Source organism: Alosa pseudoharengus, unplaced genomic scaffold, assembly GCF_046254945.1.
Source record: "Alosa pseudoharengus isolate Yale_2024_CS ecotype anadromous, Long Island Sound unplaced genomic scaffold, YU_APseudo_1.1 YU_APseudo_1.1_scf_18, whole genome shotgun sequence".
NCBI lineage: Eukaryota > Metazoa > Chordata > Actinopteri > Clupeiformes > Clupeidae > Alosa > Alosa pseudoharengus.
Genome location: NW_027468650.1, coordinates 15,572,086 through 15,587,759, shown reverse-complemented (window position 1 = coordinate 15,587,759; position 15,674 = coordinate 15,572,086). Strand labels below are relative to the sequence as shown.

At 45.8% G+C, this 15,674-nt stretch overlaps 1 protein-coding gene across 6 annotated transcripts in view; it reads left to right on the top strand.

Moving 5' to 3' along the window:
• arhgef12a (Rho guanine nucleotide exchange factor (GEF) 12a) overlaps positions 1-15,674 on the top strand; it is a 71,138-nt gene that overhangs the window by 44,128 nt on the left and 11,336 nt on the right. For all 6 annotated transcript variants that reach the window (XM_076290328.1, XM_076290327.1, XM_076290325.1 and 3 more), the window contains 18 exons: positions 516-599; positions 903-1,058; positions 1,581-1,673; positions 1,834-1,944; positions 2,103-2,201; positions 6,744-6,786; positions 7,661-7,766; positions 7,916-8,053; positions 10,705-10,737; positions 10,989-11,103; positions 11,243-11,357; positions 11,598-11,813; positions 12,189-12,333; positions 12,781-12,816; positions 12,907-13,064; positions 13,570-13,716; positions 13,902-13,987; positions 15,511-15,636. In XM_076290328.1, coding sequence (XP_076146443.1) covers positions 516-599; positions 903-1,058; positions 1,581-1,673; positions 1,834-1,944; positions 2,103-2,201; positions 6,744-6,786; positions 7,661-7,766; positions 7,916-8,053; positions 10,705-10,737; positions 10,989-11,103; positions 11,243-11,357; positions 11,598-11,813; positions 12,189-12,333; positions 12,781-12,816; positions 12,907-13,064; positions 13,570-13,716; positions 13,902-13,987; positions 15,511-15,636 — 2,007 coding nt within the window. The remainder of the gene's footprint in view (positions 1-515; positions 600-902; positions 1,059-1,580; positions 1,674-1,833; positions 1,945-2,102; positions 2,202-6,743; positions 6,787-7,660; positions 7,767-7,915; positions 8,054-10,704; positions 10,738-10,988; positions 11,104-11,242; positions 11,358-11,597; positions 11,814-12,188; positions 12,334-12,780; positions 12,817-12,906; positions 13,065-13,569; positions 13,717-13,901; positions 13,988-15,510; positions 15,637-15,674) is intronic.

The following is a 15,674-nucleotide window of genomic DNA, read 5'->3' as shown; positions in this document are numbered from 1 at the left end:
GTATAAAGTTGATATGAATTCCAAAATATGAAATAGAAACATATGACATAAGCCATCAGCTACAGTATGGCTCGAAGATGGTGCGTTTAGTAGTTGGCTCAAACCCGTTACTAACAATCGGTATTAATATTGGTACCAATCAAGAAGATCGATACTGCGCGGGATTCTGTCTGTGTCGTCTCCAGTTGCACACACAGTGGGTTCGGATCAACCTCCACCTTGAAAGCGGAGATCCTGTGGGTGTTGAATACCGTGACCAAACATCACTTGTACAACGGGAATGAAGATCTAGCCAAACTTTTCCAAACAATGTTCCCAGACGCTAACACCACCCGGAAATATATTTTGAAGGGAATTTTAATGACTGAAGTTATTTTTCGTTTTTCGTGTGGGTCATAAATTTAGATCATAATGGTCATAAAAAGGTCTTAAAAAAGTCTTACATTTGACTGACTGAACCCTGCAGAAACCCTAAGGTCAGTGCATCTAAGTGTGTGTGTGTGTGTGTGTTGCAGGATGGCCAGTGTTTGGACAGTGATGAAGGTGGTGTGGTTGAATGGGACCAGGGCAGCAACACTGACGGTGTCTGGATTGGCCATGTAAGACCACACACACACACAGACTCACACAGTCCTTTCTGTGTCATTAACCCGAGCAACATCTGTGTTCTAAACCAGTTCTAACTAAACCGATCCTAACAAAACTGGTCCTAACTACCTGGTCTTAATGAACCAGTCCTAACGAAACAGTCCAAACTAAGCCAGTCTTAATGAACTGGTCCTAACGAAACTTATTAAACTTCAATAGAGATCTTCACCAAAAACTCAGCTTGCCCAGGTTTGTTACTAAGCTGAATACTTTGTGTGTGTGTGTGTGTTGTGTGTCATGTCATGTCTCTGCAGCAGAACTACCGGCCCTTCAGTTCCCCAGTTGGGGCGGGGTCTAGAGATGGGGCCCTCAGAGGCTCCACCCCCACTGACAGCCCCCGCACTGCGCCACGAAACAGCCTCACGTCCTGGAACTCTCCGGAAGCGGACACTGAGGATAACGCAGACCTGGTCAGTCTCTCTCTCTCTCTCTCTCTCTCTCTCTCTCTCTCTCTCTCTCTCTCTCTCTCTCTCTCTCTCTCTCTCTCTCTCTCTCTCTCTCTCTCTCTCTCTCTCTCTCTCTACGCTTGCTCTCGCCTGTTACATATAACATCTCCATGGTTACGTGACCTGAGTGGTTCTACTGACAGTGTGAATGCAAAAAAGCTTTGTGGTTCTAGGGGTAGCCTTTCCAGTTAGAAGTTCTTATAACCGTTTAGACGAAAACGCCTATGAAGGGTAGCGCAGATTTGGTTAGCGCATACACAGGCACACAAACACAAGACAACCTTACATCCAGGACCTCTCGTAGAGCTGGTCAACTTGTGCACACACACTCAAACACACACCACTTGGTGCTGGGTGGAGAGGGCAACATAGTCCTGGTCAGCACACATTATTTTGATCATGTACGCAATCTACTGTAAAGCACAGTAACCTTGGTAGAGTGTTTCTTGAAATGTGGCGGGGTGTGTGTGTTATAATCTCAATCAGGACCCTCAAGCAGCGGTGGGGAGCCCCTCGTCTCGTCTAGGCCCCCAGATTATTGGAGCAGAGGATGACTACTTTGACTCTGAACCCGACCAGGTACGAACCCCTGACATTTGGACTGAACATTGGAAGTATATTTACTTCTCTAAGGAGCTGGTTTTCACTGTCTTTTTTTTCTTGTGTGTGTGTGTGTCTTTATGGCTGTTTGTTTGTTTTTTCTCTGTGCATCTCCACGTGCGTATGTGTGTATGTGTAGGTGAATGGCCAGTGCAGTTGTTTCCAGAGCATTGATCTGCTGAAGTCTCGGCCCGCCCATCTCGCTGCTTTCCTGCATCACGTGGTGTCACAGTTTGACCCTGTACCTCTGGTGAGTGTGTGTCTGTTTGTATTTTCAGTGTGTATGTGTGTGTGTCTTCAGAGTGTGTGTGTGTGTCTTCAGCGAGTGTGTGTGTGTGTGTGTGTGTGTGTGTGTAGTGTACCCATCACATGTTGAGTCTCCTCCTGTCCCCTTCTGTTCCTCTTCAGCTCTGCTACCTGTATGCTGAGTTGTACAAACAGACCAACTCCAAGGAGACGCGCCGGGTCTTCATGGACTTCCTCACCATCTTTATCGACCGAGGAGCGGTGAGGGTCCACATCTTACACACACACAGACACATACATACATATACATATACACACACACACACACACACACACATATATATATATATATATATATATATATATATATATATATATATATATATATATATATATACATACACACGCGCACACACACACACACACACACACACACACACACACACACACACACACACACACACACACACACACACACACACACACACACATATATATATATATATATACCGTAAAACTCCAAATAATAGCCCGGGCTTTTATTTTCCCAAATCGCCAAACTACACCGGCTAGTATTAGAGACAGGCCTTTAATTCCCTTTACACAAAACTTTTCCTCTGCAAAGATGGAAAATATTATCAAATTAATTATTTCAAACACACTGAATGTCTACTTATATGACTAGGCTATCTGATGACAATTACGGATCATCATTCATTTAGTGTTGAGATCTTGTTCATTGAGTGAGATACAGTAAGATCCAAATAGCGGGGATAGCCAGAATAGATGAAACACGATTTAATTAAACGTAATCGTATCACACTGAAAGCTCATATTTTGTCACTAGCAAATAGCCTATATCGGTCCATATTGATGATGAACCATATTGTTTCTCCCGTTTTGTATTTGCCAAATTTGACAACAGTCTATATTCAAATCATAGCCTACTTCCAGGCTCGCGAGAACATATTTTTGACCAGGGGTGCTGAATAACAAAATAATCATGGATGTCCGACGATTTCTCCCCCAGCATATGATTCTAATTTAGACAGCTAAATACGCCATTTCACCGCCGTGTATGAGTAAGTCTAAGAGTGAGAAGTTTTATAATGCCCTGGGCAGCCACATTCCACTGCAACTATGCGCAGCACTTGCCACTCCGACTCATCAATAAAAATTCTGCGCGCACACACCAGTCCCATAGAAGCGCACTTGACTTTACATCATTAACCTATTTCAGTAGGTTATATAGCCAGAGAATGTCCGTAGACGGGCTCTGATATAGCCTAGTCTAAGGTAAATTCCTTTTCTGACTTCTTTCTCTTTATCGCCATGGCATTTAGAATAAAGAATAACGTTCGCGAACCGTTCTGGTTTTGTTGCCAGCATAAAAACAAGCTTACCATTAGTGTTGCACGGTGTATCGATACTAAAAAGGTATCGCGATGCCTTCACGCAAAAAACGATACGATTTCAGACGTTTTTAGAATCGATACTTTATTAAAATAATAACGTTCTGTGTCTGTGTCAACTGCTGCTCCCACTGCTCCTTGCACGCATCTAGGCAAGTGGGCGTGTCAAGCAAGCAGCTCTGAGTGAGTGAGTGCGCAGCCAACGTCAACATAGTTCTTTGCCGACAGTTCTAGGCCTTGTGGATAAAACAAAAGGTGTGCTATTTCTATTTCGGATACATCGCGTGAAGGCAAGCCATCAGGTACACAAAGTCATTTAAAAGCAGTAGGCTACGCATGGAACTTGGCTAAACACCTCGCAGATATATCCCAACATTTTTAAAGAGTTCAAAGAACGACAGGTTAACGAATATGCTATAGAAAACACGACTACATGGTTAGTGCCAAGTTCTTCTCTTATGTTTTAGTCTAGCCTAAGTGAAACGAGTATGGTTCTCTGGGATAAAGCGAACCTTCCTTCATCAATGAATTTTGACGAGACAGAGCTGTAATCATTTTGACGAGACATAACGAGCTGTAATCAAGGGTGCTAACGCGATGAAAGCGCAATGTTCACGCCAGAATAACATTACCATAACTTGTAAACGATCTATTTCATGTTCGGTCAGTAGCAGCCTACTACTGGTAATATTTGTCATGGCATGTAGACTGCAATTTGTTCAATAATTATTGCCCAGATGTAGGATAGGCTACCCGAAATGCGCTAATTAAAGCCCACATCATAACACCACCAAAGCGTGTTGAGTCCTAATAATAATAGCGGCTTATTGTTACAGTACGTGGTAGCAAATCATGTTATCAAAGAAATAGACGTAATGTAGGAATGCACACAGATATATTGCAACAGGTAATGGTGTAGGCCTATCTGACGAAGACCTGAGTGGTTGGAACGTCGTACTTGTACACTGGGCACAAAGAAGACTATCCTCACATTTTCCCCTTTGCAACTGTCAAAGAAATCCCATGAACACGGGAAGGCCTAGGGTAGCCTATACTGTACATCAGATGGCCTAAAGATTAGGCCCCTCTGCATAGCATTCAGTGATTTGCATGCAGTAATTTTAACACTGACCTTGATCTAGCCTAGTTTGGCTATTTAAAGCTACTTTATTGCCACAACACAATGTAAATGAACTATAACAAACAATAAAGGACTTAATCACACAAAGTAGGCCTACTATTTTACTGACTATAAAAAAATAATAATTATGTAGGAAGTTTAGAACCCAGAATTGACCTACACACTACAAAAGTGCACCAAATTCAACACAAATGACTCAATACACTTGGAGGAGGTATGAGTCCTTTCTTCTCCAGATATCTTAGGATTTCGCCGTAGTATCGTTTTAGTATCGAGCATCGTGATATTTATGGCAGGTATCGTATCGAAGTCATAATTTTGGTATCGTGACAACACTACTTACCATCGGCCTATCCGCAAATTTTAAACACAAGGGATGAATTGAACGATGACGAAGTGGGACATATAGGCATAGTTCATATTGGAAAGTTATACAATTTGTAACTCTAACTTTTCCCCACCGCATCTTTTAATGCCATCTAATCATAACGTGCGCAGTCTGCGCCATACTTAAGCCCAAATCACACCCAAGATTCGCAACGAGATGAGCAGCAACTTGATGCAACATTCTAAAACCTTGCAACTGTGACCAGACATGTGAATGCTTTGCGACGGCTTGTAACGACGTGCAACATCTAATTCACACTGCTGTAAGTAACCTCCTTTCTATAACGGTTTCGTGTCATTGCGAATCTTTAAACAGACGATCTGACGGGTTTTAGAAGATTAAATACAACCCGAAACTAAAAAAACAGACCAGGCCTCTACTGGAGACCGGCCTTTAACCCAAACCTGTAGCCACGCCAGGCGTTTAAAAGAGACAGGTGTCTCTTAGGGACTCGGCGATTATTTGAAGTTTTACGGTATATATATATATATATATATATATATATATATATATATATATATATATATATATATATATACACACACACACACACACACACACACACACACACACACACACACACAGGAGGAGACTATTCAAAATCCATCCCCTGCATCTCTGAGGGCTTAATAAGACCCTCTCTGTTGACCCCTGCTCCACCATTATCACTGTGCTCAGCTGCACACTGCGATACTAACCTGTAGTGAGAGGCGCGCACACACACACACACACACACACACACACACACACATGGCCTCAGGCTTCTTTTAGGCTCGCTGAAGTATGTGTTGAGTCCTTGTTTACCCTCGTTGCAGTGCCTCAGTGTTGCTGCCGGAGTACAAGTAGAGTAGTTAGTACTTTGTGCATTCACAGTAGAACAACTAGAAAGCTCCTCAAGGTTTTCATGCAGACAGCCTTTGATCAAATACTGATGTGTTGATTAGGAGAAATAAGGAATGTGTTCTGCCATGTTTTGGTTGTTTTGATCGAATTAACTACTGAGACTTCACTAGAGCAGGGCTTTAACCCTCCTGAATTGAGATGTTAGCAGCTTTCTTTTGTTTGGCTTTGACAGCCCATCCAGGTAGACCCTAAGCTCTGAAACCATCAGTTCTGGTTCCAGCTGGAATTCTCACCTTTTTTGTCAACAATCTGATGACTATTGGCCATGCTTTGTCATTGCCATGGGAACTGAATGATTCTCAGCGAGGCTAAAGCTCTTTAGTGAAGACCGTGTGTCTTCCCTATTGATGTGTCTACCTTGTATTACCCCTATGGTATTACCCCTTGCATTAATTTGCATTCTCTTTGAATAGCACTGTCTGGATGATAAAAGATCCAGTCTCATGGTGATAACGTGCATGTTTTTAGTCTAACTTCTGTCAGCATGCAGCTCTAAGCAAACAGTGCAGTTCTTGTTGACTCTTATCATTCACTTGGGAACGTGCACAACAGCAAGTCAGGTGATCACCACAGACAGTGAGTATTTGCACAGATTTTTATTAATAAGTGTTTTGATAACATACTGTATATCTAGACAGGGGCTGCATTTAAATAAGTTCTACTGAGGCATCGGCTTTCCCTTTGCACTGGCCCTGAGGCATGCTGCCTACGCTTTACTGAAAGGCCCCCGGGGCTGTCCATCAGTGTGCCTGACTAAGTCTCTAGTTGGTCCCAGCAGTAGAGTTAAATGGTCCTCTCTGGCACAACTCTCAGCTTAAAAAGCTTCCAGTCATAATGCCTGAAAATGATCTTTTCAAAAACATGGAATGCAAGGAAAATACAATGTTTGAATAGTGTTTTTTATTTCTATTGTCTTCTTGCAATAATGGGCTCTCTGTCTTTTTTTTTTCTTTTTTCAGAACTTGAAAGTGCCGGTTCCGGAGTCCATTTCTTCGGAGCTGGGTTAGTGTGAACACACACACACACACACACACACACACACACACTCACATGCGCACACACACACTCACATGCATACTCACATGCGCTCACATGCGCACACACACACGCACATGCGCGCACACGCACACACGCACACGCACACACACACACACACACACACACACACACACACACACTCACATAGCAGTTGTCGCTGGCCGAGTGTGTTAGTTTTGACTGCTGCTCCACATCTGCCTGTCGTCTCCTACATGTGTAATGAGCTCCTCAGAACAAGCTGTTCCGTCTACACCATCGTGTCCCCAGGCGTTGTTTTAGTGTGTGTGTCTGTGTTTAAGACTGGCTGTCTGTCTGTGTGAGTGTGTGTGTGTGTGTGTGTGTGTGTGTGTTTTGTTCAGTGCTGTTTGTGTGTGAGTGTGTTTTCATGTTTATGTGTGTGTGAATGTTTTAATGTTTGTGTGTGTGTGTGTTTGATGGCCTACCCCACAGATCATGTCTCCCCTCTCGGCTGAACAGCGGTGGGAAAGGGGGGAGCTTTAATTATGATGCATGTGTGTACTGTTTACTTAATTACCAAACTTGCCTCCAAGCACTGTGCCACACTACACAATGAGCTCTATACTCTGAACATGCTTAGATCTGTGTGTGTGTGTGTGTGTGTGTGTGTGTGTGTGTGTGTGTGTGTGTGTGTGTGTGTGTGTGTGTGCGCGCGCATGTGCCTATACAAGCAAAAAGGTTAAACTAGACTATGCTCAGTGCCTCTAAAAAGTATTCATCCCCCTTGGATATTTCCACTTTTACTGCTTTTATTAACGGAATCTTGTTCAATTGGCCCTGTTTCCCATCTAATTGGTGTGTTTGTACGTCCGTGTACCAGAGAGAAGGCGTCCTGAGCTGATTCCAGAGGAGCTGCACAGACAGTACATTCAGCAGATGCAGGAAAAACTCCTACCAGACGTACAGCGCCACCTAGAGGACTTCAGGTGAAACACCAATACCATTTTCTTTGACAGGCACACAGTTTAATTGCACTATGGAATTTATGTAAGCATTTTTGAATTCATATGACCTATTTGTATGTATTTATGTTTATACGTGTGTGTGTGTGTGTGTGTGTGTGTGTGTGTTACAGGCAGAAGCGCAGTATGGGCCTGACGCTGGCTGACGGGGAGCTGACCCGTCTGGACACGGAGCGGCTCAGAGACAGAGTGGCCCTGGAGAGAGAACGGTCCTGTGCAGAGAGCATCATCAGCAAGATCGAGGACGTGCTGTAAGTGTACACACACACACACACACACACACACAGAGCATCATCAGCAAGATAGAGGTCCTGCTGTAACACACACACACACACAGAGCATCATCAGCAAGATAGAGGACGTGCTGTAAGTGTACACACACACACACACACACACACACAGAGCATCATCAGCAAGATAGAGGTCCTGCTGTAACACACACACACACACAGAGCATCATCAGCAAGATAGAGGACGTGCTTTAAGTGTACACACACACACACACACACACAGAGCATCATCAGCAAGATAGAGGTCCTGCTGTAACACACGCACACACACAGAGCATCATCAGCAAGATAGAGGTCCTGCTGTAACACACACACACACACAGAGCATCATCAGCAAGATAGAGGACGTGCTGTAAGTGTACACACACACACACACACACACACAGAGCATCATCAGCAAGATAGAGGTCCTGCTGTAACACACGCACACACACAGAGCATCATCAGCAAGGTAGAGGACGTGCTGTAAGTGTACACACACACACAGAGCATCATCAGCAAGATAGAGGATGTGCTGTAAGTGTACACACACACACACACACACACACACACACACACACACACACAAACACACACACACACACAGAGCATCATCAGCAAGATAGAGGACGTGCTGTAAGTGTACACACACACACACACACAGAGCATCATCAGCAAGATAGAGGTCCTGCTGTAAGTGTACACACACACACACACACACACACACACACACACACAGAGCATCATCAGCAAGGTAGAGGACTTGCTATAAGTGCACACACACACACACACACACAGCATCATCAGCAAGATAGAGGACGTGCTGTAAGTGTGTACACACACACAGAGCATCATCAGCAAGGTAGAGGTCCTGCTGTAACACACACACACACACACACAGAGCATCATCTGCTGTAGAGGACCTGCTGTAAGTGTATATACACACACACATACACACACACACCAGGGATGGAAATTAAATATTTTGTCCACCTGCCGCTGTGGCTGGTGAATTCCAAAATCTACCATAACATGAGCACATACACACATTCACTTTCCTGTCCAGAGAAGATCAGAACACCGGAGACGGAGGATGTGCTAAGTGAAGTAGAGTAGAATAGCGAGACAGAGGATGTGCTGAGTAGAGTAGAGTAGAGTAGAGTAGAGTAGAGTAGAGTAGAGTAGAGTAGAGTAGAGTAGAGTAGAGTAGAGTAGAGTAGAGTAGAGTAGAGTAGAGTAGAGTAGAGTAGAGTAGAGTAGAGTAGAGTAGAGTAGAGTAGAGTAGCGAGACGGAGGATGTGCTAAGTAGAGTAGAATAGAGTAGGGCACAACGTGTTTGATCCCTTGCCAACATCATTTGGTGTGTGTTGGCACAAACAGAGTAGTATGGATTGAGTGCTCCATGGAATGTGTGATAGAGGACATACTGACACACACACACACACATACACACACACACACACACACACACACACACACACACACACACACACGTATGGACTTGAGCCCTGAGGAGCTGTACCCTCTGGTTTGGTAGAGGACATACTGTAAGCACAAAAACACACGAACACACACACACTCAGAGCCAGGGTATGGACTCGGAGGCCTGAGGAGCCGTACCCTCTGGTGTGGTGTGTAAGACTGCGTGCGTTGGTAGGACTGGCGCCACTTTTCCCGCCTCATCCATATTTCACTGACCCAACTGCGCATCACCACCAGCGCCCCTGTGGTGAGTTACGAGGGAGCTGGTAATTGGATAATTCTGTGCAAAGAGCCTGCAGCTCCTTTCTGTGCAGAAATATGGACCTCAGGACTCACTCTGCAGTCTCCATGCAGGAGAAGGGAGATGGGATTGGGTCAAGGAGTTGATCAGGCTCTGTGTAGTCATACATAAGTGTGTGGGTGGGCTGGCGCTAGGGTTGATAAGGCTCTGTGTAGATTTGTTAGGGAGGAAGGGATGTTTAATTGGAATCGCTATTTAAACTAATGCGATTCACAAATTGTGAAGGCCGCAATTAATTGTGCTGCTAACAACTCTGATTATTTGGGAGTATTTTGTTACTTCCTTTGGCAACACAATGAACATGCAACAACATTTTAAAAAGTTCCTTAGGCAGCGGTACGAAGGCATGCAAAAAACTATCGCAATTTGATATTTTCACTAAACCGTTCAGCCCTTAGAGAGGGAGGGAGGGAGGGAGAGAGAGAGGGAGGGAGCGGATGGATTGTAGCCTGAGGACACAGGTCCCAGTAACACTCCACTCTCTCATCTCTCTTAGCACACCAGTCCCTTTGTGTATAACACACTCCGCACAGGGTCGTTTCCACATGGCACGTCCCCACAGTACACACACTACATGGTTGTGTAACCGATGTCACTTTACGCCAGCATTGCATCAATTTCTATTGAAGTCGCATGTTGGCCTAACTCTGGATATAATAGTGTTGTAAGACACCAGTGATCTGAAGCTTCAAGACTTGAGTGCCCATGTATTCCACACAGATGATGTAATGAGTGTGTGTGTGTGTGTGTGTGTGTGTGTGTGTGAGTGAGAGGGTGATATCTGGATGTATATATATGACCACGTGTATTTGAAAGAGACAGGCCTTTAACTCATGTGATTTCATCGCAGGTTGACCTCCCAGCCCACAGAGGAAGACAAGAGGTGAGATGACTGGCACAAGCAACAATGACCAGTCTTTTATATCCCTCTCTATAGACACACACACACGCACACACACACACACTGCACATTATCTTATACCTCTCTGTAACACACACACACACTGCACATTCTCTTATACCTCTCTCTGTAACACACACACACACTGCACATTCCTCTACGACCTCTATTTCTGTAACACAACATATGCATGCACCTGTGCACAAATGACCTCTGACCCCTGACCCCTGCAGCACCACCATGCAGTATGTGATCTTCACCTACATGAAGCACCTGGGTGTTCGGGTGAAGGAGCAGCGCAACCTGGAGTCCAAAAGGGTCCGCATCAACTTCCTGCCCAAGATCAAAGTAAGGCTTGATTGGTCATCCTCTCCTTGTCCCTGTGTCTGTGCGCACACACACACACTCCCGCGTGCACACACACTCTCCCCCGCACACGCACTCTCTTCCCTGTCCGGCTAACCCCACCTGTGCTGTTTTCAAATAGAAAAGCACCAAGCCTCCGGAGAAAGAGGGAGAGGAGAAGGAGAAGGTCAAGAAAACTCGATTTCCCAGCATCCTCGGGCCACAGAGGCGTCTCAGTCGCAATGATGCAACGTCAAGTAAGCTCCCATGATCCCACGGGATTCCTCATACGGACTTTAATTGAGGAGACTTGAGTCTTGAGTGATTTTTTTACATGGGCCCATTATTCATAGGCTGCCTTTCTTAGTGATGAAATTGTTTTTGTGTCCTGACCTATGTGTGTGTGTGTGTGTGTGTGTGTGTTTGTGTTGTGTGTGTGTGTGTGTGTGTGTGTGTGTGTGCTTGTGCGTGTGTGTGTGCGCGTGCGTGTGGAGCAGTAGGTCGTGCGATGGACCAGAGTAAGCAGCGTCCCCAGAAGCAGCTGTCCCAGCCGGTGATGGGCGTGTCGGAGCCGCTGGACGGGAGTCGTCTGCGGGGCAGCCAGTCCGGCGAGGGCTCAGAACTCACCTACCCAGCCGGATTCTTCGGGTCACCCCTCTGCAGCCCTTCAACCGGGGGCATCTGCGACCCCACCGCCAGAGACTCCGACAGTGGTGAGCAGCACACACACACACACACACACACACACACACACACACACACCTTTACCCCGCCAGTGGCTCTTCTGCCAAGGAGCTCCAGGAGCAGTGAGCAACCCAACACACACAACCTTTCAGGGTAAAAAAGACCTGAAGTGCTTGTACCTGCAATCAGATCATGGCAGAAAAAGAGGCATTTCTGTAGCATTTCAGTTTTGTAACACCCTTGTTGCACAATGACTGCTGCCATGGCATCAGGCCATTATGAAAATGTTTAGATTTCTTGGTAGATGCATAGATGGTGTTTGTGTTTGTAGTGTGTGTTAAAGTCTCACCCACCCCCCTCGCCCCCCCCCCACCCCCCTCGCCCCCCCACCCCCCACCCCCCAGGCATGTCTCCCTTCTCTGGGGCATCGCGGCTGGCCGAAGGGCTGCTCTCTGACACCATGGACAGCCCACTGTCCCCGCCCAGCGGCCTAGACCTCAGCCCCAGCAACCTGGAGCAGCTCCAGGAGGAGGAGAGGGATAGCGACAGGTATACACACACACACACACACACACACACACACACACACACACACAGACACACACAGACACACACAGAGACACACACACAGAGACACAGAGACATGCACACATATACATCTGGAGCAGCTCCAGGAGGTGGAGAGGGATAGCGACAGGTATGCACACAGACACACACTTGAAGCAGCTTCCAGTTGAGACAAACGACAACAGGTGTACACACACACACACACACACACACACACACACACACACACACACACACACACACACAGAGGCATGCACATACACATCTGGAGTAGCAACAGAAGGATGAGTGGGACAGCGACAGGTGTGTACACACACACACCAGAAGGTGACAGATGGACACATGCACACACACATCTGGGAGAGCGAATGGCAAATGCCAAACGTGGACATTATTCTTACTTGGACTCACCTACTTTTACTTTCTCAGGTTTCTGGAGGGAGGTACACCCAAACTGCTGAGAAGGTCAGTATTTCTTTGCAAGAATGGTGAGGATGATGATGAGGATGATGATTATGATGAAGATGACATTGTGTGTGTTTGTGTGTGTGTCAGGCTGAATGTGGTGGGCTTGGCAGAGACCCAGAGCGAGGACGACCAGGGCTCGGAGATGGACTCTGACCTGGACCGACCCAACTGGCAGCAACAGGTGACCCGTGAGGTTCTTGCCAGTCTAACCCCCCACCAGATCAAGAGACAGGAAGTCATCAACGGTAACTGCACCCTCCATTGACTTGCATGTAATGGATACAGTGCCTGATAAGGTGCAAAATGCTGTTACACAAGGGTACAGTCCGACTTTAGTGGTTACAACACAGAGCACAGGCGTTTTTGTGTCTAAACACCTGGTGTGTGTGTGTGTGTGTGTGTGTGTGTGTGTGTGTGTGTGTGTGTGTGTGTGTGTGTGTGTGTGTGTGTGTGTGTGTCTGTGTCTGTGTCTGTGTCTGTGTCTGTGTCTGTGTCTGTGTCTGTGTCTGTATCTGTATGAAACCCTGGTGTGTGTGTGTGTGTGTGTGTCTTAACCCCTAATGTGTTTGTTTGTGTGTGTGTGTGTGTGTCAAAACCCCTGATGTGTTTGTGTGTGTGTGTGTGTGTCAAAACCCCTGATGTGTGTGTGTGTGTGTGTCAAAACTCCTGATATGTGTGTGTGTGTATAAAACCCTGATGTGTGTGTATGTGTGTCTAAACCCCTGCCGTTTTCTGTTGTCCCCTCTGCAGAGCTGTTCCACACAGAGCGCTCCCACGTGCGCAGGCTGAAGGTGCTGGACTCGGTCTTCTACCAGAAGCTCACACGAGACAACATACTGCCCCCTGCTGATGTCAAAAGCATCTTCACCAACCTGGAGGACATCATCCAGATGCATGGTACAGGACACACGCTGCATACAGACAGAGACACTCACTGGAATATTAGTGATGTCTATGTGTTTGTGTTTGGGGGGGGGTCTGCTCATAGTACTAGGTTTCTTCATTTAAAATAGGTAGTGATTTATACACACACACACTCATCTTTCTAAGCCTCCATCCTCACTTGTGTGTTTTGGTTGCAGTCTCCATATCTGACCAGATGAACTCCATCCGCAAGAAGAACGACAGCCCTGTGGTCGAGCAGATTGGAGATGACCTGTTGGCCTGGGTAAGACGCTGTGTGCTTTCCACTCTTCAAATCCCATGGAGTGCTGAAGTGTGACATACTGTTTCCATGACAGCAGTTCCTCTGGATCCAAACAATCAGGTGGTGAGGTGTCATCAATAGCATTGTGTGTAGACATGTTGTATCGTTTCTACCTCACACGATGGTTTCAAAATGTAGGCTAAAGCGGTTTAATTTTGTTTTACCTGCTAAGTAGCAGCTTAGCCACATAACACAGACCTCTTGACAGGTGTGACAGTAAGAAACAAAATCCCAGTGGATATTGCTCTTATCAAAGAACTGTTAAGATTTTTTATTTGCCTCAAAAGTAAAACCAAGACATGTCAGGGAATTTAAATGCAGGCTGTGAAGTTAAATGCATGTTTCTTTTACAGAGGAAACACATGTTAAAATTAGTCACGAATTTGATTGTTTTGGGATGAATATACATTGTAGTATGTGAATCCTACAGTGTAAAAAAATATATTAATGTCATTGTTTGAATAGATTAAGAAAGCCACCACTATGGTTAGATTGATTACTGTGGCTCCAGAAAAAATGCTACCATGGCAACAGCACGTCATGGCTTCGGTACTCTATTGTAATGGCTCTCGTATGCAGAACACACACTGCACTGGACAACTTCTTTGAACTGACCTTAATAAAATAATTGTGCTCTTCAATAAAAACACACAAAGAGGTAAAATAATAATTAGCCAGTTTAAAAGGCTTCGTCAATGTTGGAATCATTTAAAAACGTCACATTGCCAGGGGCTAAGTGTACTTCCTCAGGGAGCATTGCATTTCAAAGGTCAATGAACAGGTCCTTAAATGGACATGGAGCTGACGTGGTCTGCTCTGGTCTGAGAGTGTGTGTAGCTGGTCTTAGTTTGTGTGTTCTCTTCAGCGGAACTGATTTTAGTGTGTGCGTTTTCTTCAGTGCAACTGATCTTAGAGTGTGTGTTTTCTTTAGTGCAACCGATCTTCCGTTGTGTGTGCTGTGATCCCAGAGTGTGTTTGCTTCCATGAGCGTTCTCCCATCACTAAGTGTAGGCCAGCAGGAATGGCTTTAGGGGGGCAGTGCCCACCCACTACCATTCACAGCCAGTACCCACCAGTCATGGGCACCACTCCCCTCACCTCGGGCACACACAGAGAAGCGTTGCCATGGCATGTTGCTTTGGAATGTTGCTACGGCTCTTGAGACTGACCCCATTCTGCCTGTCTCTCTTCCTCCTTTCTCTCTCTTTCATTCTTTATCACTACTCTGCCTCTTCCTCTGTTTTTTTACTTCCTCCACCCCTCTCTCTCTCTCCCTTCCTCTATTTCCTCCTCTCTTTCCTCTCTCTCCACCCCTCCACCACTCTCTTTCTCTACCCCCCTCTCCTCCTTTCTCTCTCTCTTCTTCTTCCCCATATCCTCTCTTTCTCTCTCTCTTCCTCTCCCCCTTTCTCTTTCTTTCTTTCTTTCTTTCTTTCTTTCTTTCTTTCTTTCTTTCTCTCTATCTCTCTCTCTCCCCCTCTCAGTTTGGGAGCAGTGAGGAGGAGCGGGTGAAGCAGGCGGTGGCCACCTTCTGCAGTAACCAGCCCTTCGCCCTGGAGCTCATCAAGACCAAGCAGAAGAAGGACACACGGTTCAGCTCATTCATGCAGGTGAGAGACACACACACACACACACACACACACACACA